Raw genomic sequence first — 23,872 nt, 5'->3', positions numbered from 1 at the left:
TCTTTCACCAGTGTAGCTAACATATCCAGAAATTAAAGTAAACTCCATAAATTAATATATTTTTATTTTATTAGACATTTGTATTGAAATATTTTCAGTGTATCTTGGACAAATAGACGATCTAATTGTTTATTAATGGATTGAAGTAATAAAATAGGTAAACATAGAGTAAATCAATTTTATTGGGAATAACCATCATATCGCTATGCTTAATGACTGTGGACAATATATATTAATTGAAAAATATCTGATAAAGAAAGCTTAAATATGACATTTTTCACATGTCTGGGGGGACTTTATTGGTCTTTTCATGACATAGTAACAGATGTGGTATCCAATTTCTCCTAAAAATTTTGTGTGTGTTGTTTTTGCTAGATCATCAAACATAAATAATAAGAATTTTAAAATAAAATTTTAAAAACAGTGTCCACATAAAAAATTTTTATCATTCTTAACATGATGGTCCTAAACACGCCTCAAACGTTTTGCCCCTGGCTTATTTCAGAATCCTGACTCGGACAAAAATGTGTCTGAGAGGGCGGGCTCCCCCATCCTTTACTAGAGACAAGAGTCCCTCGGGCTTCAGGGAAGTGGTGCTCTCTCTTCATAAACCTACCTGCAGGGCATGCTGGGGCACGCAGTGTTCACTTGAGTTCCTTTGCTCAAGAGAAGGCCCTGGCCGTGAACTTGGGCAAATATTGCCCTCTGGCTTTACCAGCCAGGTAGGAGCAGCCTCTGAACACTGGTTCTTTGTGCTGGATGTGTGCTCAGAGGTGCAGGTGGCTGGTTCCTTTGTTTCAGCAAAGGGCACTGGCCAACATGCTTGGAAAAAGAAACTGTTTGGAATAATGCACTTTCTGCTAAAATTTACTACATCATGCGAATTAAAGTTATTTACTCAGGACAGGCACGCACACATGCCTTGTGGGCTGCAGTTGGAAGAGTTGTAGCCTGCAAGGGTTTGTATTAGGTTCCTAAACAGGAGAAAAAGTCTAACAGGTTCCCAGAGTGAAATCTGACCTGCATTCTACAACTGAATTTGCATTTTATTCAGGCACGGGGGTTGGCATTTACTCACCTCTAAAGTGCCTTGAATTCAGCCTAGAACCTATAATAAAAGTACTTCAAAAGCAACCACATGGAACCATTCTTTTTTAAAACCTAGCTCACTTAGAATATTTACCATGTGAAGCAACAGAGTGATGACCCCAGGCAATGAAACAGCACCTGGAACTTGAGTCATGTGAGCATGAAGCTAACTTATGCCAACACCCTTCACCCAGGGAAGTTTCTAAGCTCAGAGAATTCTCATCCAGGAGTAAGGCATACATTTTATATTGATTTACTGTGCTATTAATATTAAAATCTCTTATTTTATTGATGACATGTCGTTCTTATGAAATTTGCTAAATTAACCAAATTTCCATCAAGCAGATTCTGTTTTCCTATTAATTTCCATTATTTTTATGTATTTTTGTGACAAAAAAGAAAAATCCCTTACTAAGTTGGTAATTCTGTCTTGATTGCTAGAACAATGACTGGTACAGAGTGGGAGCTGAATCACTATTGGTTAAGTGAATACATGAATGGAGGTGTTTGCCAAGTTTGTGATGTGTTGGATATCATAGGTGGTCAGGGATATCATTATCATTTCTGGCCACTATTTTGAAAAGATTTCCCCAGGCTCCAGGAATTCTGTTTATTTCAGGTGGTCCTCAGTCCTCAGACTTTAATCCTTTCCTACTGTGAGCAGTGGTTCTTAGACTTCACTACGCAACAGAATCACCTAAATAGTTCTGGGGTGGAACCCAGGATCTGCATTTTTAACAAGCATCTGATTGGGAGGCAGGTGGCTCATGCACCACATTTTGAGAGATGGTACCTTTATGTCAAGTGTTTGTATTTACTTTATCATCTGGAATTCCAATTAATACATGGATTGCAGGGTCTGAAAGGGGCTCTGGGTTATAGAAGATAAACTATAAATCCTTAATTCAGTCAATGAAAAGTATGACATAAAATAAGGGTCACTAGAATCACAGATCCTTCTTTGGAAATATCCTCCTCCAAAATATATGGTTTCATTGTGACATAGTTTACTGCAGGCCAATTATAAAATGGGAAGGCATATAGATTCTCAAATTTTGTTAGCTTTCTTTCTCCTCTTATATTCCTGATAATTAGAAAGTATTTATAAAAATATTTGCAAAGGTAAATATTATTATAGAGTGCTGACTTTAAGGTTATTTTGTAGGAAAGTGATTAATACATTCTGGCTGAGAGCTGTGGCTATGCTATCAAACTAATCATGTACTGCTTTCATGATTTTGGCTAACCCCAAGTATCGTCTGTTGTCAATGTTTTTCTAATTGACTCCACTTTTAAGTACGATTTTATTTGTCATGAGCAATAATGTTTGTGAAATCAAAAATTTTATGTGCTAATTATATTTTTCTGATATTTCCCATAAATGGTCAAATAAAAGTCAATTACCTATGTTTCACTTATAATCATCCAGGTACCCCACCTGGGAAACAGGATGCAAAAGATGCTTAGGGCTTACTCTCAAAGGATTTACATTCTACCTCAGGAAATCATCTGTTATGGAACAATAAAGACAAGTCAGGAGATGTAAGCTGCTGGTGAGAGAAAAATTATCAAAGATTTTTAGAAAGCTAATTTTTGTAGCAATAACATTAGATATATTTGTACTCTTTGATCCAGTAATTCCACTTCTGTGAAATAGCTCATGTGTATTCAAAAAATTGGAGCCATCTTGAAAGTCAGAATTAAAGGAATGATTATATTATGATACTTCTATATCATTGAATGTTATGTCATTAAAATCATCTTTAGAAATATTTTTAAATAATAAATAAAAATATTTTGAATATATGCCAGGTGTGTAAAACAAGATACAGCATGACTTCAACTATGGCTAATAGAATCATTAGAAGCATGGAATCTGACAAATTGAATAGTACTGGTATATATTTTCCCTTGGTTTTGAGGTTATGGATAATCTTTATTTTTTCAATCTATATGTTTCTATATTTTCTGTTTTATAATTATACTAGAGGCCCAGTGCACAAAATTCGTGCACTCTGGGGGATCCCTCAGCCCAGCTTGCACCCTCTTGCAGTCCAGGAGCCCTTAGGGCAGTGATGGGCAACCTTTTGAGCTTGGTGTGTCAAACTTCGCCAAAAAACTGAGCATAACTTGGGTAGTGTGTCACTTTGAGGAAAAAACATTATTTCGCAAATGTTTCACCCTCGGCATGCAGCCGCCTCAGTGGCCGCGTGTCATCAGAAATGGCTACGCGTGTCAGTGCTGACACGTGTGTCATAGGTTCGCCATCACTACCTTAGGGGATATCCGACTGCCGCCACCACTGCTGCGCTCGCCAGCCATGAGCCTGGCTTCTGGCTGAGTGGTAATGCCCCTGTGGGAGTGCACTGACCACCAGGGGGCAGCTACTGCGTTGAGCGTCTGCCCCCTGGTGGTCAGTGTGCATCATAGTGACTGGTTGTTCTGCCATTCGGTTGATTTGCATATTAGCCTTTTATTATATAGGACTAGAAGCCTGATGAACAAAATTCGTACAAGGGCCTCGTCCCCCACCGCTGTGGTGGCTGCTTCTGCCTCACCCCCACCGCTGCGGCTTTGTCTGGAAGGTTGACCGGAAGGACATCTGGTCTAGTTAGTATATTATGCTTTTATTATTATAGATTAATATGAATATATGCATTATAATAATTTATCAAAACAATCATACTTCATAATTAGGAAATACATATTTTAAAATAAAAATTAACACAAGCTAATTAAAATCTTACTGCAGTTCAAGGAGGATTTCATGGGGAAAGTGAAAAGGTGAGACTGGAAAACAATAAAATATTACAAAAGAAGCAGAAGTTGACTTGGTACCTATCAGTGTATGGAATGGGTGTCTATGTTGGCTAAAATTTGTGATTTCCATTCTGTGACTACTCTGTAGAGAGATGAACAAAAGTAGGGGATGTGGTGATCCAGGATAGAAGTTACCATTGGATGGTCATGGCTACAGTGAGATAGACATAATTCATTAGAGCTGAACTAGGAGCTCTAGAAAGGTGGAAGAAAACTTTATTCTTTAGAGAAAGGGCCAGGAGAATAAAGAACCCAGAGGATAAAGAGAAATGCATGCATATAAATGGTGGGGATTAGCCAGAATAGGCATACCTCTAAGAGCAGACAGGAGTCAGGGAGGGCACAGGAGCTTCTCTATGACATTTGTCTTGAGGTTTTGTCAGGGAAGGGAGATTGATGCCAGAGTGTGCAAACAAGAGACAGTGTATTGGTTACCTGATACCTGATGTGCTTTAATCTGATCACAAGGGCAAGTCTAAAGGCTTGAGTGAGAAAGAACCTTGCTTCCTTGGTAATTCGGGAGGCAAAGCTGCTGTGTCACAGGTGAAGTCAACTAAGGGACAATGGTTGTAACCTCAGCGGTTGTAATCTGAGAGGTGGGCCCCCAGGGTAGTTTAGCAATACTGGTGGGGCAGATGGGAGACATGATTTCATGAGCTGAACTGAGTCATGCAGAGCTGAATAACAGAAAATGCGTACATGGGTTTGTACATTCTTCTCTTATAGTCTGTACTTTTCCTTCTCTGAACCTTCCTCCCGGTGTGGTAAATTTGTTTTCTTGGTTGGGTAAACTTACACTGCACAGAAAGCATGCAGGCAAAAAGAAACACTGCTGCAGGCCTAGGGCTGTTGTCTTTGGAGACACCACTCTTCTTTCTGTAACTGTCTTTGGGAGGAGGCAAATGTAGTAGGGGGGCCTTCTTGGGGCTGTCCTGGGCTCTCATCCCGTTCTTTGCCTCCTGTCATTCTCTTGGGAGCCTCTTACTTTTTATTCACAACCTCCCACCTTCTCCATCATCTACCTACCTTGAAACTAATTTGCCCCCTGCTAATCTTGCAGATCACTCAAACCTTTTCTTACCTTTTTCTCTTCCCAACCTGTCATCTTTTCGGTCCTCTCAACAATGCTCATTTTGTTACCAGGGACATCTCTGACCAGTCTCTAGGACCTTTCTGTAGAGGTTATGTTCTCTGACTTTCATTGTCAGTGTTTCAGTTAAATTTCCCAACTCCTCAATTTCCCTCTTTTCCTTGTATGTCCATCAATGCTTCAGTTATCTTGACATCTCAAAGTGGTGTCACAGATCTAAGGTAGGCACGTGCCTGTAGGGTGGAGACTGAACAGAGAGGAAGAGCAGTATATATTTACTATATTACCCATTACATATATGACATAGGACATATATGTAATGGGTAATATAGTAAATATATACTGCTCTTCCTCTCTGTTCAGTCTCCACCCAATATACTTCTTCCTTGCCTCCTTGTTTTCTATTGTTCTTACTTCATTTCACTCTTTTCAACCTTGGATCTGGAATCTTCTCTGTTTATACTTATTCCCTTGCTGATCTTACTCATTTGCAAATGTAACATATCTAGGCTGAACTCCTGATCTACCACAAACTTGTTCATTTATAATCTTTATAAAACCAGAAAAGTTTAACTTCATTTTTCTCAACCAAAACCTTGGAATAATCCTTATTTATTCTCTTTCTCTCACACCCCACATCTAAACCTTCAGGAAATGCTATTGTCTCTTCTTTCAAAATATAACCAGAATCTGAGCTTTTTTTTTTTCCTACCTCCACTGCTGCCACCTTGGTCAAAGGCACTATCATCTCTACCCTGGAATATTATCAGCTCCTGGATAGTTTCTCCACTTCTACTCTTGTCTCTTCTTCATTCTTCTCTTAATGTAACAGCCAGACTGATCCAGTCACCCATGTACTCAATATCCTTCAATAGCTTCTCATCGTGTAGGTGGGAAAGATGAAGTCTTAAAATGGCCTATGAGACCCTCGTTGTCTAGCCCCATTATGTTTCTAACGTCAGCTTCTACTGTCCTTCCTACTTCACTTCTCCACACTGGCTTTCTCCGCCCCTACAGGCACGTGCCTACCTTAGATCTGTGAACTTGCTGTCCCCTTTGCCTGGATCCTCCCAGCCAGATACCTACACAGCTTGTTTGTGCACCTCCATCAGGTTTTATTCTAATGTTACTTCCTCACTGAGGACTTCCCTGGCTTCTTACATGAAATCTCACCTTCCTGCTCTCCACTCTCAGCACTCAGTACTCCCTTTCCTGCTTTATTTTTATTTTTCATACCTTTCCGCATCTAATAATATATATCATTACTCATTTATCTTAACATACTGACTATACAGTGGTCCATCCTTATCCATGAGGATACATTCTGAGACCCCCAGTGGATGCCTGAAACTGTGGATAGTACCAAAACCTGTACATACTATGTTTTTCCTATGCATACATACCTATAATAAAGTTTAATTTATAAAATAGGCAATTTCATGAATAGAAGATTTGTTCTTACCATAATTCTTAGCAACCTCAGCATAAAAATTTTTTCTTTCCTTATTAAGTTAAGAATGTTTACCTTTGCTTACTGAAGGCTTCTCTTTGGCATATCTGAATTGCCAGCATCACTAATCCGGTATTTTGGGGCCATCGTAAAATAAGGGCTACTTGAACACAAGCACTGTGGTACCCTGACAGTGGATCTGATAACTGAGGCAGCTACTAAGTGGCCTTTGGGCAGGGAGCCTATATGGCCTACATATGCTAAGCAAAAGGATAATTCATGTCTCAGGTGCGACAGAGTGGGATGGTGAGATTTCATCCCACTACTTAGATTGGTGAACAATTTAAAACTTATGAACTGCTATTTCTAGAAGTTTCTATTTAACATTTTCAGATTGCAGGTAACTGAAACTGCGGAAAATGAAACTGTGCATAATGGGAAACTACTGTATTCCTCTTTAGAAGGCAAACCCATCAGGGTAAAGGCTTTGTTTGGTTCATTGCCAAGTGCTCAGGATCAAGAAGAGTACCTGTCCACAGGGAGTTAGTAAGTATTTGAGGAATGAACCCACTATCTTGTACTTTATGTCTTCTTCCTACTTCTTGTACTTCATGCTGTCTTCCACGTGGCTTTAATTCCATTTTTGATCATATTTGTTCCCTATGATTTCCTATTTCCAATTCTTGCATCATTTACATCCACTTCCCTCCCTCATTTATTTGGCTTTGTTTCTCCTTGTTGTAATACATGCTCTAGCTCGGTGAAGTTCAGTTCTTATATTTTCTCTAATAATTTTTAAATCTCTACTTTATTATTCCCAAAGCAACATAAGATGTTATTTGCTATGTGTAAGAAAATAGCTGTGGATGTTGGCCATATATTGCATAACCTAATGGGGAACAGTGAAAATGAAGTGTGTCCTGAGGACAAGGGAGAGAGAGGAGATGACAGGAGACCCTGTGTTGGGCTCCTGAGAATCGTACCAATGACTAAAATAAAAATTTAGCTGTTAGTAAAATTAGACCACCATTTATGAAATATGAGTGATTGTTCCATGAAAGGCTATGGTTTAGCAGTCTGTAGGAACATCTTCCTTCAACTTATTTAATGTCTCAACTGGCGATTCATATTACTGATCTTGTGAATGATATATCATGCTTAGAATGACATAGTGCCAGGTATAATCTACAAAGGACTGGCAACTAGAATAACATATAAGACAGATATACAGTTACCCAGTAAGGAATGTCCTCTCATTGACGAAGATCCAAGAAGAGTACTGGTGGGGCATCATAGTCATCTTTCCTCCCTTTTTGAGGTCATCTATGGATACCCTAAAACATTAGAATAATATTAATGGCATGCACCTGTGATGCATTCAGAAATCAGTTTCTGACTTAAACTGAATTTTCTTGTTGTGTCCCTAGTGTGTAAAAGTATTTGGGGAAGAGGAGTGTTTAAGTAGTGTTTCATGTATGGGCATGAGGGTTGGGGAGAAAAGGAAAGAGAATATATATATTTTTTTACCATGTGTCTTACACTCTGTAGGTGAGCCAGTTTATAGACCTTCTCTCATTTAATCCTGCGACCATCTATCCCAGCAAGGTATGCAGGCTATTGCCTCCACTTCAAACTCTCAGTAAGTAATGGAGCAGATCATTTGAAGCATGGCCTGGATATCTTCAAGGCCTCTATTTTGTTTCCTTTTCACCAACATTTTTGCAGTTTGGAAAAGGTTATATACATTAATTTTTATTTTATTTTCTATAAATTAGTCCATGCTAAGATTCTTTTCAAGGATGTTTTCTATGTCTAAGGGAATTAATACTGAGGATACATGAGATGTTCTGCAAAATCTTCAATTGTAAGAAAATAAGCTTAGAGTTCAGAGATCAACTACAACTCCCTTTGAGTGAGTTTCTAAATGGCCTCCTCCAAAGCTCTTTTTCACGATTGCTCATAATTTGTTTTGGGAACAAGTAATAATGTGTTGTCTTCTTTGCCCACTCCTGTAAGCCCCAACCTACTTAAGTTTTAAGATTCTTAGATGTTTTCCTCTGTTCTAATTACTCAATCTGTGCTTTTGAGAAAAATCTATTTTGTCTCTTTTGATATGATCTTTCATTTTAAACTGAAAATTGTTTTCTTCATATAATTTAGGAAACATAGTAGTAAAGGAAGAGGAACAAACAATTTAATTTTGACAATTTCTAATGAAAGATGATAAAGAGGACATATGAAGAAATATCAGATAAGCCACAAACATATTAACTTGACAAATGGTCTTCCCCTTGTTAATCCATTTGAGAAACTGGCAACTGTGGGATAGAGAGACACACAGAGAGAAAGGCAATCAGGGCAGAGCATAGTTGTAGGAAAGTTAGAATACAAAATACAACGTCGGCCCATGATAAATGCTAATAATTTGCAAATTTATAAGTGGAATCTTGGATCAAAGTTATGACAATAATAACTTTATGGTTGATAGCTGTCTTAGCTATACTCCTGGTAAGGAATGTACTCAGTATATCCAAATCTGGCATTACTACTATTATAAAGAATCTTATTTCTGAATTTTTAGTATTTGATTTGGAATACACTCTAAGGATTTTATTTCATTTTTCAATTTATCCACAGTTCTAATACTACCAGATTTTAGTGATTTAAAAGTTATCCTCTTGTTCCATCCCTCTATAAATGCACAGGTGTGCTTGGAGTGTTTGAAGCTGCCACAGAGCTTACATTTTATTGATAAATATAAAAAGAAAAAATGAGACACCATATGAAAAATTCTGCCCAGCTAGAATAATGTTTCTGAAGACTTTCTGGTTATATTTTATAGTAAAATCTCCAGAAATTTATGAAAAAATGTAGAAGTCTTCTGTTATTATATTTTAAAATAAAATTTCAGAGACCTGTGGAAAAAATATCAGTCAGTTTTAAACTTCTGCTTACTTAGCAGCCCCGTGTTATTTTCTTTAAGAAGATGTTAAATCCCAAAGGCTTCTAGGGTCCCAAATGAGGCATTTTGCTAAACTTTTGTGGCAACATAGGAATACAAGATAGCTACAGTAGAGAAGAGATCCTGGAGGTATGAAGAAAAGAGAAAACTGTATTAGGTAAACTGGAAAACTTCAGAATAAGTGGCCCAATGCAAGGAAGAATGGACCAATTTGGTAAGTTTTTTGAGTGTTTCTAGAAAGAATTTTCTCCTGTAAGATTCTGTGCAAGGAAACATATTCTTCTTATTACAGAAATTAAAAACAAGCTGGCTGAACCCTGCCCATTCCAGCAGACACAATTTTAAGTTTTCAGGCAGCTAAAGTCAAGCTCGGACTTGCAGGGTTGATTGTGATGTAACATCACTGAAGTCTCCTTCAGGCTCTGGAAACTGTGGTCAGACATGAATAATATCCTCCTTTAGGTTGTCATATAAATGGCATTAACGTATAACCAGAGATTTTAAGTATAATAATTTCTAGTCATTCCATTGCTTCAAGCCTACAGAATTAAAAGGAATATAGCCAGAATAAAAAGGTAGGCTGGAGAGAAAAGATGAATTTTTTATTTAAAAAAGAGGGGGAGGGATTTCCTTCTTTTTCTTCTGAATCAGATTATTTTGGTTGGGATAGGGTGTGTGGAAGACATTTCATGTTTTTCTTTCTCCAGGAGACTAGCAGTCCAAAATAACCCACAAAAAAGCTATTCTCACATTTCTTATGCATATTTTTCCTTATAGCACATTGTTAGTTTGAAATTCTGTCATCTCTTTGAAAGCTATGAGCACATTTCATCAGGCATATTGTAATAGTCTCTAAGCTGAATAGTTGACCAGTTTCCCATTATGCTTTTACCATTCTGATCTCACTTCATCTTCTTGTTCACAAACCTTCCTGGGATCTCATTCTTAGCAAAGCAAATATAGCGCATGTCCCTTAATCTGACATTCAGGCTTTCTGCAATTCCACTCAAACCTACCTTTTCAAACTTAAACTTGAAGCTTTTCTTTAACACCAGGTCTTCAAGTCTAATGAAATCTCAAGCCACAGAGTGCTCTACCAGTTGCTTTGTATAAGAGGGCCCTTGTCACTGCAGGTCCAGATTTCTGCTTCCTTCTAGTCCCTGATCAGGTTTGACCTTATCAAATATCCCACAGCCTATTTACACTGTTGTGATGCCATTTTCTGCATTTGACCTTGTATTGTTATTATTGATTTATGTCTTGGCTACTCATATCCTCTTGCTCAAAGAATGTGTTCCTCTAGATGGGAATGTCATCCTCTTTGATAGCACATCATTTAGAGGAACTCTCCATATCATGGAGAGGACTCAAGCCCCAAGGGTCAGCAGCTCAGCAAACTGGGCAAATTAACTCTGTAGGTCAAAAACTACATGAGAGCCCTAACTGGTTTGGCTCAGTGGATAGAGCGTCAGCCTGCGGACTGAAGGGTTCCATCCCCGTCAAGGGCATGTACCTTGGTTGTGGGCACATCCCCAGTAGGGGCGTACAGGAGGCAGCTGATTGATGTTTCTCTTTCATCGATGTTTCTAACTCTCTATCCCTCTCCCTTCCTCTCTGTAAACAAATCAATAAAATATATATTTTTTAAAAACTACATGAGGTATTTTAGGCTCCCTTGGGACAGAGACACAGCACACTCCGTGAGCCCTATAAATCTCATTTTCTCATTCATAGAATTTCGCCTGGGTTGTTTGGTTACACAGTCCTTGCTCTTGTTTCTAAAACCTGAGTTTTACCTCTAGATTTGTGATTCTAATCACCCACAAAGAAAAGTTATTGATGCACCCTATAAGATTTCTCCAATGGTTACCTTGAGGTCGAAACACTACCTTCCCCCTCCTGAATCCAGACTAGTTATCATCTATTCCTTTAATTTACCCTCCTTGCACCTCTCCTCCTACATTCCAATAGTTCATTTTTCTCTGCCTCTTAGCAGCATTTGACAAGGTTGACTGTGCTCTCCTTTTGAAACACTTTTATCTTTAAGGCTTTTTAAAGTAATCACAACAACCCTGCCTTATTTTCTTGCTGTGTCATTGGCTTCAATATTTTAGCCTCCTCTGCTGACTTCTCTAAGAATCACAAAATGCTGGCTTTTTAATGTCCTTGGCCATCCTCTCTATCTACACTTTCTTCCAGATACTTGAATTAATCTCCTGCACAGACTCTCTGCTGAGCTCAACTATGTACTTACTCTCTTTGGATGTCTAACAGCCATCTCAATATCAACCTGGCCAAAACAAAACCACTGACTTTCTCCCAGGCTCCAGAATTCCCACCTCCACAATTCTTCTCTATCTGCCCAATTAAGCACAAAAACTAAGAGTTAGTCTTATTTTTTTAATTCTTTCATCATAACCAGATTCCAATCCAGAAGTAAGTCCTATTGATTGTATCTCCATATGTAACCTGAACTCAAAAGCTCCTATTTCCAAAGCTATCGCTTTGAGCCAGGCCACCATCATCTTTCTCCTGGATTATCTCATCAGTCTCCTGACTGGTCTCCCTGCATCCACATGGTGATCAACATTCCATTCTTCACACAGCATAATGGCAATTTCAAAGATCAAGTGAGATTTTGTCATCCTATGATTAAAACCTTGCAAAGACTTGCAAGAATGAACTAGAATAAAATATAACCTTCTTATGATTACTCATGAGGTCCTGTCAATCTCTTCAGTATTCACTTCCTTTATTATTTTCCTTATTGAATGTATATCATTTACATTGGCCTTCTTTCTGGTTTTCAATTACCCCCTAAGTTCATTCCTGCCTCAGGGACTTATACTTGCTGCTTCTCCTAGTTGGAGCATCCCCCGCATCATGCAGATCCCAGCCCCTGTTTCTTCTCTCAGAGGCTTTCTGTAAGCAAGTCTCTGTCACTCTTACATTATTTTCAACTAGTTACATATCAGTATCTGAAAGGATCTTATTTATTTACATTGTCTGTCTTCCTTAAGTACAACACTAGTTTCTTACAATAGGGGCTTTTGAAAATTTCCCTGTGTACATCCAAATATTAGAATTTGCATGGAAAATGGAAGGAATTCAATTAATATTTGTTGAGTGACTAACTGAATCTAAAGTTGCAGATATGGCCCAAAGGATTAAGAATTATTTATAAACATTTTCTAGACCTCAGTTAAAATGACATTTTAGCTGAGACTAGAAGTTGGACATATTTTGAACTGAAGAACCAAGATGGAAGCCCCTTAGAGTCACAAAGTGAAAACAGACAGTGATGGGCTAAAGAATCATTGCAGAAGATTCCTGTTTGTATTCATGAAATAGCTAAGGCATCATTAAGGGTGGCAAACAACAGCCTTGTAAACTGGTGATCTATGCTGAACCAAAGCAAAAGATTTCAGATGGGATTAAAGAATTTCAAAAGCTCTGACCTTATTCTCTGACCTTAGGAAGAAAGACAATTGAATGGAATTTAGGGAAGAAAATAAAAACAGCATAAATTTTTGTTCATAGACGGTATATACTAATTAAATAAGAAATAGTATTGACCATATCTGAATCTAAAAATTGACTAAGCAAAATATTCTAACAGTCTAGATACCAGAAAGGTAAAAATTTGATTTGGTAGAAGTCTCATTTTATTATTCACTAAAGGGTCGATGCATGAAATTCATGCAAGGGGCTCAGCCCTCACAGTCCTGGCTGCCTTGGCCCTCGAAGCCTCAGCTTCGTCCAGAAGGTCATCCGGATGGTCGTTCTGCTGTTCGGTTTAATTAGCATATTAGCTCTTTATTGTATAGGATTGCTGAAGTGATAAATAGATCTATGAATTCAGATAGTTTTCCCTATCCATTTCCACTAACCATGATTCATAACAAATTAAAACCTGGTTGGGCTCTTGTGAATATCTTTTAAATGATGAAGACTTGGTAGATTTTAAGCTAGTTTCCTCAAAAGGCTTAAGAGGATGATCACAGAGGCTATGATTAGCAGAGATAGAGAGGATTTATGAAAACAGAAAAAAATTATATAGAAGCCTAGAGTTCTTACTTTGGACATTCACCATTATTTTGATAGAACATAATAAACTATAATTTGAGGAGGAAAGCAATTGTTATAAATCTATATACTTTACTGGGAGGGCTCTTCAGTCTTGGGGCCAGAGCTTATTCACTTAGATTGTGTATGCAATAAGATTACTCATTTAATAAGTGTGGCTATTTATTTTTTTATTTTGTCCAGACAGAGTGGAGCTCAAAAGATAACAATTAGCAATTAGATAGGTCAGCAATTAAGTTGAGAAATAAACAGTTCTGAAGGTACTAGGCAGGTCTAAGGTCACACAGGCCTAGGTGGCTCAGTAGGGAAGGAAAGAGACTAACCAGGTAGAATGGACCTGAGCAGGCAGACAGGTCAGAAGCTTGAGCAGGCAGCATGGGAGCACTGAGTGTGTGGGCAGCAGAGACCGGAGAACATGAGAGAGCATCAGTGGTTTGTCTCCCTCTGCTCTGTATCCTGCCTAGATGTGGGCTCGCCCTCATGGACCAGTTACTAGAATTTAGGGAAGGGGAAGGGGAATCCAAGCTGAAATGAACTCAAATGGACCACTCATTTAAATGACCTTCCTGTGCCCAAGCATGGATTAGTTAAATGGTTACGTGTTTAAAAGTGGAAAATTTGGTTCACTCCTTTGTATAGTCAACAAATATTTCATGAGCTCCTTCTTTGGACCCACATCCACACTAACCACAGGAAGTATAGCCTATATTTCTAGCTGTAGTCCCTTATGCCTGAGGCCAGTGGGTCTACAGTGTCAAGATGGTCATAATTTTACAATGAACTAAAACAAAAAATACAGGTCTAACTTCCCTAGGATCCCCAGCCAAAGAAAATTTTTCCTGCCATTTCACAGGAAAATATATGCAGCTTTCTAATGACTTCTTTCTCTTTCTGAGTAATATATTTTATTTTACTTAATTTGACTATTTGTTCCTTTTGAACAGAATTATCACTTATTTTAGTTTTGTATTACTCAGAGTGAGTATATATGTATATACAAGCATATAGGTAAAACATACGCAAAATAATGAATATATTTAATATATGGGGAATCATATTCAAATAATATTAAAATTGAGAGCTTTGAAGTTGAATGGTAGTTATGTTCTTTTTTATTTCATACCCACTTTTAAGATCATATACAAAAAATATATATAACATACACCATAAAAATTATAAAAAACATAACATAACACATTGAAATAACAAGTATATATTTCAATTATTAAATAAGATTATATTCAAGGTGGTACACATGAAGTTCTTTTTAAAATATTGTTTTGGCTTGAAGAGGCAATAGAAAGTTGAAAATATGTATTCAGCTCCAAAATAAAGCTATAAAGAAAATAAGCTCTGACCTGGATTCATAAAGTTGAGAAGAAAAGATCTATATATAATTATCTAAAAAAACACCCTATAATTCTATCCATTATCCAAAAGAGTCAAGAAAAGTATGGTTTGTGAGAAACATTTGTCTCCATATTTTTTCTAAAGAATGCATTTCATTTGCAGAGATGGTAAAAGTTCAGAGTTGGGTTATTTAAACTATAATTTCATTAAGTGATATTCATTGCAGTTAGTTATTTGTTTTAAGATAAAAATAAACAAAAATGTATTAAAGTACTTGAATTTAAGACAGCACTAAACAGGATGTGGATCAAACAACCAGACGTCGATGTGACCATGTCATTGCTCTCAGTTCCAGTAGAATCCAATTTGAAATGCCAAGCCTTTAATAGTCCATTTCATATTTACACAGTGCTAAGACCACGTGCCTTGTTCTTCCCAGAGTGTCCTCAGGGAAGTGAGGGAAGCAAGAGCAGTAGAAGAAGCAGGCTAGCTTTAAGCCATGTCAGGATTCAACGAATCTCGCCAGCCCACAGTCTAGAAGGGAGCTGCTGGGTCTGCCAACACATCTTCTAGAATTGCTGCTGTGGCACAGCTCAAGGATTTTCTACTTCATCTAAGTTTCCAAGAGGACATACTAAGGTGGCTTCACAGGCATCATGACTCATCTTGCCTGTTCCTATGTTGGCTGCAAAAGAATTGGGAGACTCTCTTCTCTTGAGCTCCATTTACTAGGCCTGGGATGATGTTGATGAAAAGTTGTCTTTAATCATTTCAGCTACTAAAATAGTACCCTCATCACTTAAAAAGAAGACACCTGAAATATTGGTTTTGTACTTGAGATGATGTTATGAAGGGATGAAATCACTAAATAGTATTTGACAGCTCTGACAGACCTAAGTTTAATTTTGTAACAGGGCCTAATCCTCTCTAACCCTGGACTTGGCTGCAGAGAATATTCAGAAGACGTTCTTTCTCAGAGGCTGTATTTTCAATTGACCCATACTTGAATATATTTTAAAAATTTAAACTTTTCTATGAAGCCCATGTATTTCTTTTTCTTTTTTTTCTCCATCTATACTAATAAAAGAATAATATGCTAATTAGACTGGGAGACCTTCCGGACGTCCTTCTGGACAAAGCCAGGAGCTTGACCAGCCTGCAAACCACCCCCAAATGGCCCTCAGCCCCTCGCCCAGGCTGGCCACACCTCCTAGCGGGACCCTCACCCTGAAGGGGGTGTGGCCAGCCTGCATACTGCCCCAGCCCCTCACCTAGGCCAGCACCGCCCCCAGTGAGACCCCCACCCTGATGGGGGTGTGGCTGGCCTGCAAACCACCCCAGACCCCTTGCCCAGGCTGGCCCCATCCCCCAAGGGGACCCCCACCCTGATCTGGGACCCCCTTCAGGGAAGACCAGCCGGCCCCCACCCATGAAGCAGGTCTCTATACTAATAAAAGGGTAATATGCTAATTAGACCAGGAGACCTTCCAGATGTCCTTCCTGAAAGCCATGGTGGCGGGGCCGAGGCAGAGGCAGTTAGGGGTGATCAGGCCAGGAGGGGAGGGCAGTTGGGGTGATCAGGTCAGCGGAGAGGGGGCAGTTGGGGGCAAGCAGGCTGCCAGGGGGGCCAGTTGGGGGTGAGCAGGCTGGCAGGGGGGGCAGTTGGGGGAAAGCAGGCTGGCAGAGGGGGCAGTTGGGGGGGTGATCAGGCCAGCGGGGGGTCAGTTGGGGGCGAGCAGGTTGGCAGGTTGGGGCAGTTGGGGATGAGTAGGCCAGTGGGGGGGCAGTTGGGGCAAGCAGGCTGGCAGGGGGGCAGTTGGGGGTGAGCAGGCTGGCAAGGGGGGACAGTTGGGAGCGATCAGGGGAGCAGTTGGGGGCGATCAGGCCAGCGGGGGGGGGGGCAGTTGGGGCAATTAGGCCGGCGGGGGGAGGGCAGTTGGGGGTGAGCAGGCCAGCAGGGTGGGGGCAGTTGGGGATGAGCAGGCCCAGGGGGGGCATTTGGGGTGAGCAGGCCAGCAGGGCGGCCAGTTGGGGGCAAGCAGGCAAGCAGGGGGACCAGTTGGGTGTGAGTAGGCTGGCAGGGGTGGGCAGTTGGGTGTGAGCAGGCTGGCAGGGGGAGCAGTTGAGGGCGAGTAGGCTGGCGGGGGGGCAGTTGGGAGATAGCAGGCCAGTAGGCAGAGTGGTTAGGGGTGATCAGGCAGGCAGGCAGGCGAGTGGTTCGGAGCCAGTGGTCCTGGATTGTGGGAGGGATGTCTGACTGCAGGGATCAGGCCTAAACTGGCAGTCAGACATCCTCCGAGGGGTCCCAGATTGGAGAGGGTGCAGGCTGGACTGAGGGACATCCCCCCATGCACAAATTTCGTGCACCAGGCCACTAGTGTATTTATAACAACCCTAAATTCCTTACCACCTTGTAACCAATGATTCTATACAAGTAAGTTGACTGTTAGCATTAGATTTCTATTTCAAATGAAAGTGTAATATGCTTCTTATTTTACAGAGTTAAAACAAATATCAGATGTAAATCTTTTAAATACATGTTAAAAAGACATGTTACATACATGTTATACTATTTTGAATATATTTGAAATTTTATTTTTTTCTTAATCACTGTTGGTTGTCTCTCTCTCTCTTCCCATTCCAAAAGGATTTAATAGTCTATCTTAAAATGTTATATGCATTAGAAATAGTAGAAAAACACATGTATACTAAAACAAACTTGAACGAGGAAGATTTACCTACAGTTATGTGGTTAAACAAGTTAATTTCAAGTAAGTTATTCTAAAATATAACTAAGTAGATATATTTTAATTGATGGTACTGTACATTGTTGAGACATATGCCTATTAAGAAATAAAATCAAATAACTTGGTTTAAGAAGTTCTAACAGTTATGTTTGATCAAATAATTGAATCGATACCCCGCCCCTAGGAAATGACCTTCAGGCCACTTCACAAAGGACATTCCCTTTTGCTTAGACCACATTCCACTTGCTAAGACCACATTCCACTTGCAAAGACCATTATCTCTCCCCGCTGGACCTTTCCAGGATCCAGACCTGCACAGGGAATTCTCCACCCAGAAAAAGCCCGCCTAGAGTCCTTTAAAAACTTCTGACTCCCCATTTTGGGTGTTGGCACCATTTTGGGGGCTCAATCCACCTTGTATCCAGATGACCTAATAAATTTATAAGCCCTTACCACTTTGGCCTCGTGTGTTCCTCCTTCGGCGACCCTAACACTAACAATATCTACTCAGCATAAAAGCATATTTCTGCTTTGAAAAATGTTTAGTAAATACCAGTAGTGAAATTTATTCTAAATGGATTTAGTACTCTTATAAGTTTTTAACTAAACCACACTAAGTTCACTCAGACTCTAGAGGATAATAATGTAGTCAAGTTCAGTTTGGTTGGTTTTATAATTCTATCCACAATTCTCCAGTCCATATTCAATTATAATTATATTGGAGAATTTTAACTCTAGAATTTGAAAAAAGAATCATGTCCATTGATAGATGAATGGATAAAAAATAGATTTGCAGTAGTGAGTACAGGAAACAGTTTATTCACTATTGTAATAATCATAACATTTATGTCTTTGTCCACGGGAACAACAGTAAACCTACTTTTGCCCACTCCTGTATATACAATGGAATATTAAGCAGCAATAAACAAGAACGGAATGGCCTGGCTGGTGTTGCTCAGTGGTTGAGCATCAACATATGAACTAGAAGGTCACAATTCGATTCCTGGTCAGGGCACATGCCTGGGTTGTGGGCTCAATCCCCAGTAAGGGGCATGCAGGAGGCAGCCAATCAATGATCATGGATGTTTCTATCTCTCCTACTCCCTTCCTCTCTGAAATCAATAAAAAATATTTTTTAAACAAAAGAATTGAATCTTGCCATTTATGACACATTAATGGATTTAGAGGGTATTATGCTAAATGAAATGTCAGGCAGAGGAAGATAAATACTGTATAGTTTCACATATATGTGGAATGTAAACAAAACAAAACAAAAGCAGACTCATAAAAACAGAAATCAAAGTGATAGTTACCAGAAGGAAGTGGTTGGGGGAATGGGTGAAAAAGGTGAAGGGGAATATAGTTAATATTATTGTGATAATTTACATAGTGACAGACTCAGACGATTACTAGAATAGTGGGGTGGTCACATTGTAAGGTATAAAAATGTCAAATCACTATTGTATACCTGAAACTAATATGACCAATATAAGATTGCGTAACAACTATTATTAAAAAAAATAAATTTTACAAATTCAGATAGTATCAGCATTCACACACAAAAAAAGATGAATAGAATTGACTACAAATAACTTAAATGTTTTATATTAGTGAAATAAAAAGAACATTTCATCAATGGAAATACTTTGCTAGTCATAGCTACTAAGTCTGTCTTCCTCAAAGTTATGAACATTAATAAAACTCACAGCAATGTTGCCCTGGCTGATGCAGCTCAGTTGGTTGGAGCATTGTCTCTTACACTGAAAGGTGGCTGGTTCGGGTTCGATTCCCAGTCAGGGGACATACAGAGGCAACCAATCAATGTCTGCCCCCCCCTCAAAAATTAAAAAAAAAATTAAAAATCTCTATAAAAAACACTAACAGCAATATTAACAAAAGTTCCTTTTAAATAAAATTTCATAAAATAATGTGCCTTGCCTATAATTTAAGTTTAAGAGGCAACAGCCAACAAAAAATAGGTATCATTCTTTTATATATTTTGGCCACCAACACAAATGAAAGTCTACATCACTTCAATACAAACAATACAATATGTACTACAATGTAAGGTGGTAGACTCTATGGTCTAATTTTCTCCAAGTTATTCCAGGGGCAATCTCTTTTACTAAACTCAGACACGATCATGGGTTCCACAAGATGGGACTGTGTGAAATTCTCCTTCTAAAATTATACTTTAGTTTTTGAAATAACAGATGGATATACATGTGACTTTTCCAAAGTAAAATTGATTGAGTAGCAAATAAGTTTGAATTCGCCACCATCTATTCTATTTGTAAAATGGCAAGAAGCCAGAGAATGTCATTGCTACTAAGAAAGGCAATACTTTTCCCACCTGCCACCTGCTCACAGGTCCTGGATCCACAATGTCTGGTCTCCCCTGCTCAGCTCCTGCTTCCTGATCTGGCCCCTTTGGCAGAGCAGGGTATTTCTTCATGCTAATAGGAGGCAGCATTTATAGAATGCTTGCTCAGTGTTTAGTTCCCATCAAAGCCCTATTGGCAGCTCCTGTTAGGATGCTCACTGTTAGAGATGACAAACTGAGGCTTAGATAAGCTAATTCACTTGCTATGGAATAAAATACTAAGTGGCAAAGCCAGGACTTGAACCTATGGCTCTCCTGCCTCAGAATGTTATCCTTAACTCATGGACTCCCATGTAATTTTATGATTCTTCTTTCATTTTTTTTTCTTTGGTACAGTCTTAAATTATATCAGAAATCCTTTGCAATTTTTTTAGGGGGGTTACATTTCTGTAGCTTTGTGGAAACAAATAAGAGCTTAGCTGACTGAACCTTTTATTTATTTATTTAGTTAGTTAGTTAGTTAATTTTTGTTAATCTTCACCTGAGGGTACTTTTCCATTGATTTTTAGAGGGAGTGGAAGAGAGGGGGAGACACAGAAAGAGAAACATCATGTGAGAGACACATCAGTTGGTTGCCTCCTCCATGCATCCTGACCCGATCTCACCTACATGCCCTTGGACAGGAATCTGCAGGCTGACGCTCTATCCACTGAGCCAAATGGGCTAGGTTTGAACCCTCTTTTTAAAATACCTTCCACGCTAGCTGATTCAATACAACATTGTAACCACAAGAACACTCAGAGACAGGGCGATGGCATGCCGGGAGTCCAGTATCCCTGGAGAGTTAGCACAATTCCAGGTCCAGTGCTCACTGAGCGATTTCCCTGAAGCAAAGGGAGGAGGGGCTCGGTGGCCACACTAACCTCCATACCTCCCCCCTCTTCTTCCTTCCTTCCCCTCTCCTCACAGGCATACCTTGGTCGGGAAAGAGCATTCTGAAAAAAAATCAAGAGGAAAAGTAATGTCCGTTTTCACCTGTTACTCACACTGAAAGCAGAAGGAACCCTTTTACCTTAACTGCTGGGCTGAACTTGCTTGCGACAGTTCATTCCCCTGCTGGGTCACAAACTCTGATTGTCGGAAAGTCAGCGCTCACTCACCTGTCCTGGAGGTCCGTGCCAAGTGTGGGAGGAGGGGTGCACAAGGCTCACCTGCACACCGCTGGGGCTCTGCTCCCGGGCGTCTCTCTCTCTCTCTCTCTCTCTCTCTCTCTCTCTCTCTCACACACACACACACACACACACACACACACATACACACACTCACACTCACACAAGGTCATCAAGCCCAAGAATCTTGTTAGTTAATTATTACTTCCTTTCACCACCGAAGGGAAATGTCAGAAACCTGAGCCACTCCCTGTGCCTCAGTGCATGTTGGGAGTGTTTACTTTCTTTCTTAGGAGGATCAGCTGATAGACACCCTCTTTTGCTCCTTGTCACACATTTTGAGGAGAAGTGAACTGACATCCTGATTAACGCTTTAACCACTGAGTTGGACTGATTCTACTCTCTATTTTCTAGTCTATCCAGATTATAGAGGAATAGTCCATGTAAGAGATGACACCAACTAAAACTTAATGTCATTATTATTATTATTATTATTATTATTTTTAGAGAGAGAGAGAGAGAGAGGAAAAAGGAGGGAGGAGAGAGAGAGAAAGAGAGGGAGGGAGAGACAGAAGTATAGATTGGTTGTCTCCCTACACGCTCTTACCAGAAATCAAACCCCAACCTAGGTATGTGCCCTGACTGGGAATCGAACCCTCAGACCTTTTGGTGTACTGGACATGAGCCACCCAGCCAGGGCCACCTGTGATTTTGTTTTTTTATGTTCTTTTTCAATTAGAAATTTCAATATTTTTTCATCTTTCTTCCTCTCTCTCTCTCTCTCTCTCTCTCTCTCTCTCTCTCTCTCTCTCTCTCCCCACCTCCTTTACCCACCAGTACTTTTTCACCCAAAATAGGGGTGAAAAAGTACCTGAGGGTGCACCAATATAACTTGCTAAACCCCAATAGGACCACAGCACCTGTGAGACTGATCTAGTATGTCTGGGGTGGGCTGTAGGCACCTGTATTTCTTTATAAGCACCTCAGAAGAATCAGGTAGTCATCAAAGTTTGAAACTACTGTAATAAAGTATAAAAGAGGAAATGAATAATAACTGAGACCCTACCTATTGAATTGGATTTGGGGATTTTGCTTTTCCTCAGTACCTCCAATTTCAAGAAAGCCACCAAAGTCTAGTTAACTAGACTGATTGTGGTGATCATTTCGAAACATATACAAATATTAAATCATTATGTTGTACACCTGAAATTAATATAATGTTATATGTCAACTATACCTCAATTTTTTTAAAAAAGCTACCTCTTTGAAAACTACCAAAATGCCTAAGATCAGTCCAAAGAAAGGAGTGAGCACCAAAATTTTGAGATCCTTAGATGACAGATGCTGTGGGAACAAAAAGTGCTTTTACCACACAAGTATTTTTTGGTATCATCGATGCTTTACCTGTTTCCTATGTCCAGCAACTTTGATAATATTTTAAAAAGTTTTTCAAGTATAATCCTTAGAACTTTCAAAAAGAATTAAATATTATTCCTGCAATGAGTTTAGTAAGCAGAGTTGATATCGCGTGTCCTGAATGTTCAAGTGTTGAATTCACAGATTGATTGGTCATCACTCAAGATTTTCAGGTCACATGTTTGATTGATCACAGTATTTCAAAAAGTCAGCCAGTTTAGCTAGTTAACTTAATGGTCTGTAGAGGTCAGAAACAATCAGATTTATCATTCTTTGGACGATTTTACTAGAATCAGGCAAATAGATTTTTGGGTCACAGTCAAAACTTGTAGCACCTCATTTATGAGGACAGTGTGACTTGGTATTACTTGTATTAGTGTGGTTGCCATCACAAACCCTGCTGTTATGAGCTGACCTTTTAATGATGACTAACAGGACCTGCAGTGTCCATAGCTCCCAGGTCCAGGACGTCTTTGTTTAATCCATACTCCACCCCCAACATCTGCACTCTGTGGGCATCATTCCTTTATGATCAGTATCAGGGCAACTGTTTTTGCATTTTTTATGTGCAAGCATCCTGGAAACCTTTATTCTGATTACTAATTTGCAACTGGTTTCCTTCTGTTAGAGGCTCAGTGACTCCTTTTGTTTTTGAGTACTTACCCTTTTGCATATGTAATGTTTTGTTTTGTAATATAAAAATACATAATCACACATGTGATGTGGAAATTTTGGAAAACACAGACATATAGAAAAAGATCGCTTACAATTCCATCTCTCAAATGTAGTTACTATAAACAATTTGGTGAACGCCTTTATTGACATAGTTCCTCTACGGGTATTTACCAAAATGCTACTACATTTGGCTTATTGTTTAATAAACTGTTTTTATCACATAAAACATCTTATGAACAATTTTCCATATGTTAGTCACTGTTTCCTCCCCCCCCCCCACAATGTGATTTTAACTAGTTACACTATATTATACCATATGGATATACATTATTTATTTAATCAGTTCCCTATTGTGGAAATTTATGTTACTATAAACAACACTGTAGTAAATGTTTGTATACAACTTCACACAACCGTGATAAGGCCCATTAGCTACATTTCAAAAATTAAAGTTGCCCAGTGAAAGGGAAGGACCTTTTAAAAGGATTTCTCTTTTAAAAAAGTGTCAATTTTATACTCTTAGGATAATTCCTGAATTATTATTATTTGTTTAAATATTTATCAATTTGAAAGCTTAAAAAAATCGTATTCTATTTTAAATATGTATATTATTGATTACCTGTAAGATTGAACTCTTTCTTTAGACTTATCCTATATTTTTGCTTTCTTGTTTATTGTATTCTTTGTCCATCTTT

The 23,872-nt window shown here is 39.0% G+C and overlaps 1 protein-coding gene across 3 annotated transcripts in view; it reads right to left on the bottom strand.

Annotated features, from left to right (window-relative positions):
• Positions 1-21,281, bottom strand: part of RASSF6 (Ras association domain family member 6) — a 59,573-nt gene extending 38,292 nt beyond the window's left edge. Inside the window, exons 1-2 of one of the 3 annotated variants that reach the window (XM_079767940.1) lie at positions 21,078-21,281; positions 7,685-7,783 (exon numbers count right to left, since the gene is read on the bottom strand). In XM_079767940.1, coding sequence (XP_079624066.1) covers positions 7,685-7,749 — 65 coding nt within the window. In that variant the 5' untranslated portion in view covers positions 7,750-7,783; positions 21,078-21,281. Of the gene's footprint in view, positions 1-7,684; positions 7,784-20,989; positions 21,041-21,077 lie in introns of those variants that run through there. The other 2 variants (XM_079767941.1, XM_079767942.1) reach the window with 2 other exon arrangements.
• Positions 21,282-23,872: the final 2,591 nt, after the last annotated feature.

The sequence above is a fragment of the Cnephaeus nilssonii genome (genome assembly GCF_951640355.1).
Source record: "Cnephaeus nilssonii genome assembly, chromosome: 1".
Classification (NCBI taxonomy): Eukaryota; Metazoa; Chordata; class Mammalia; order Chiroptera; family Vespertilionidae; genus Cnephaeus; species Cnephaeus nilssonii.
The sequence above is the reverse complement of the archived record's forward strand: the minus strand, read 5'-3'. Positions and strand labels throughout refer to the sequence as shown.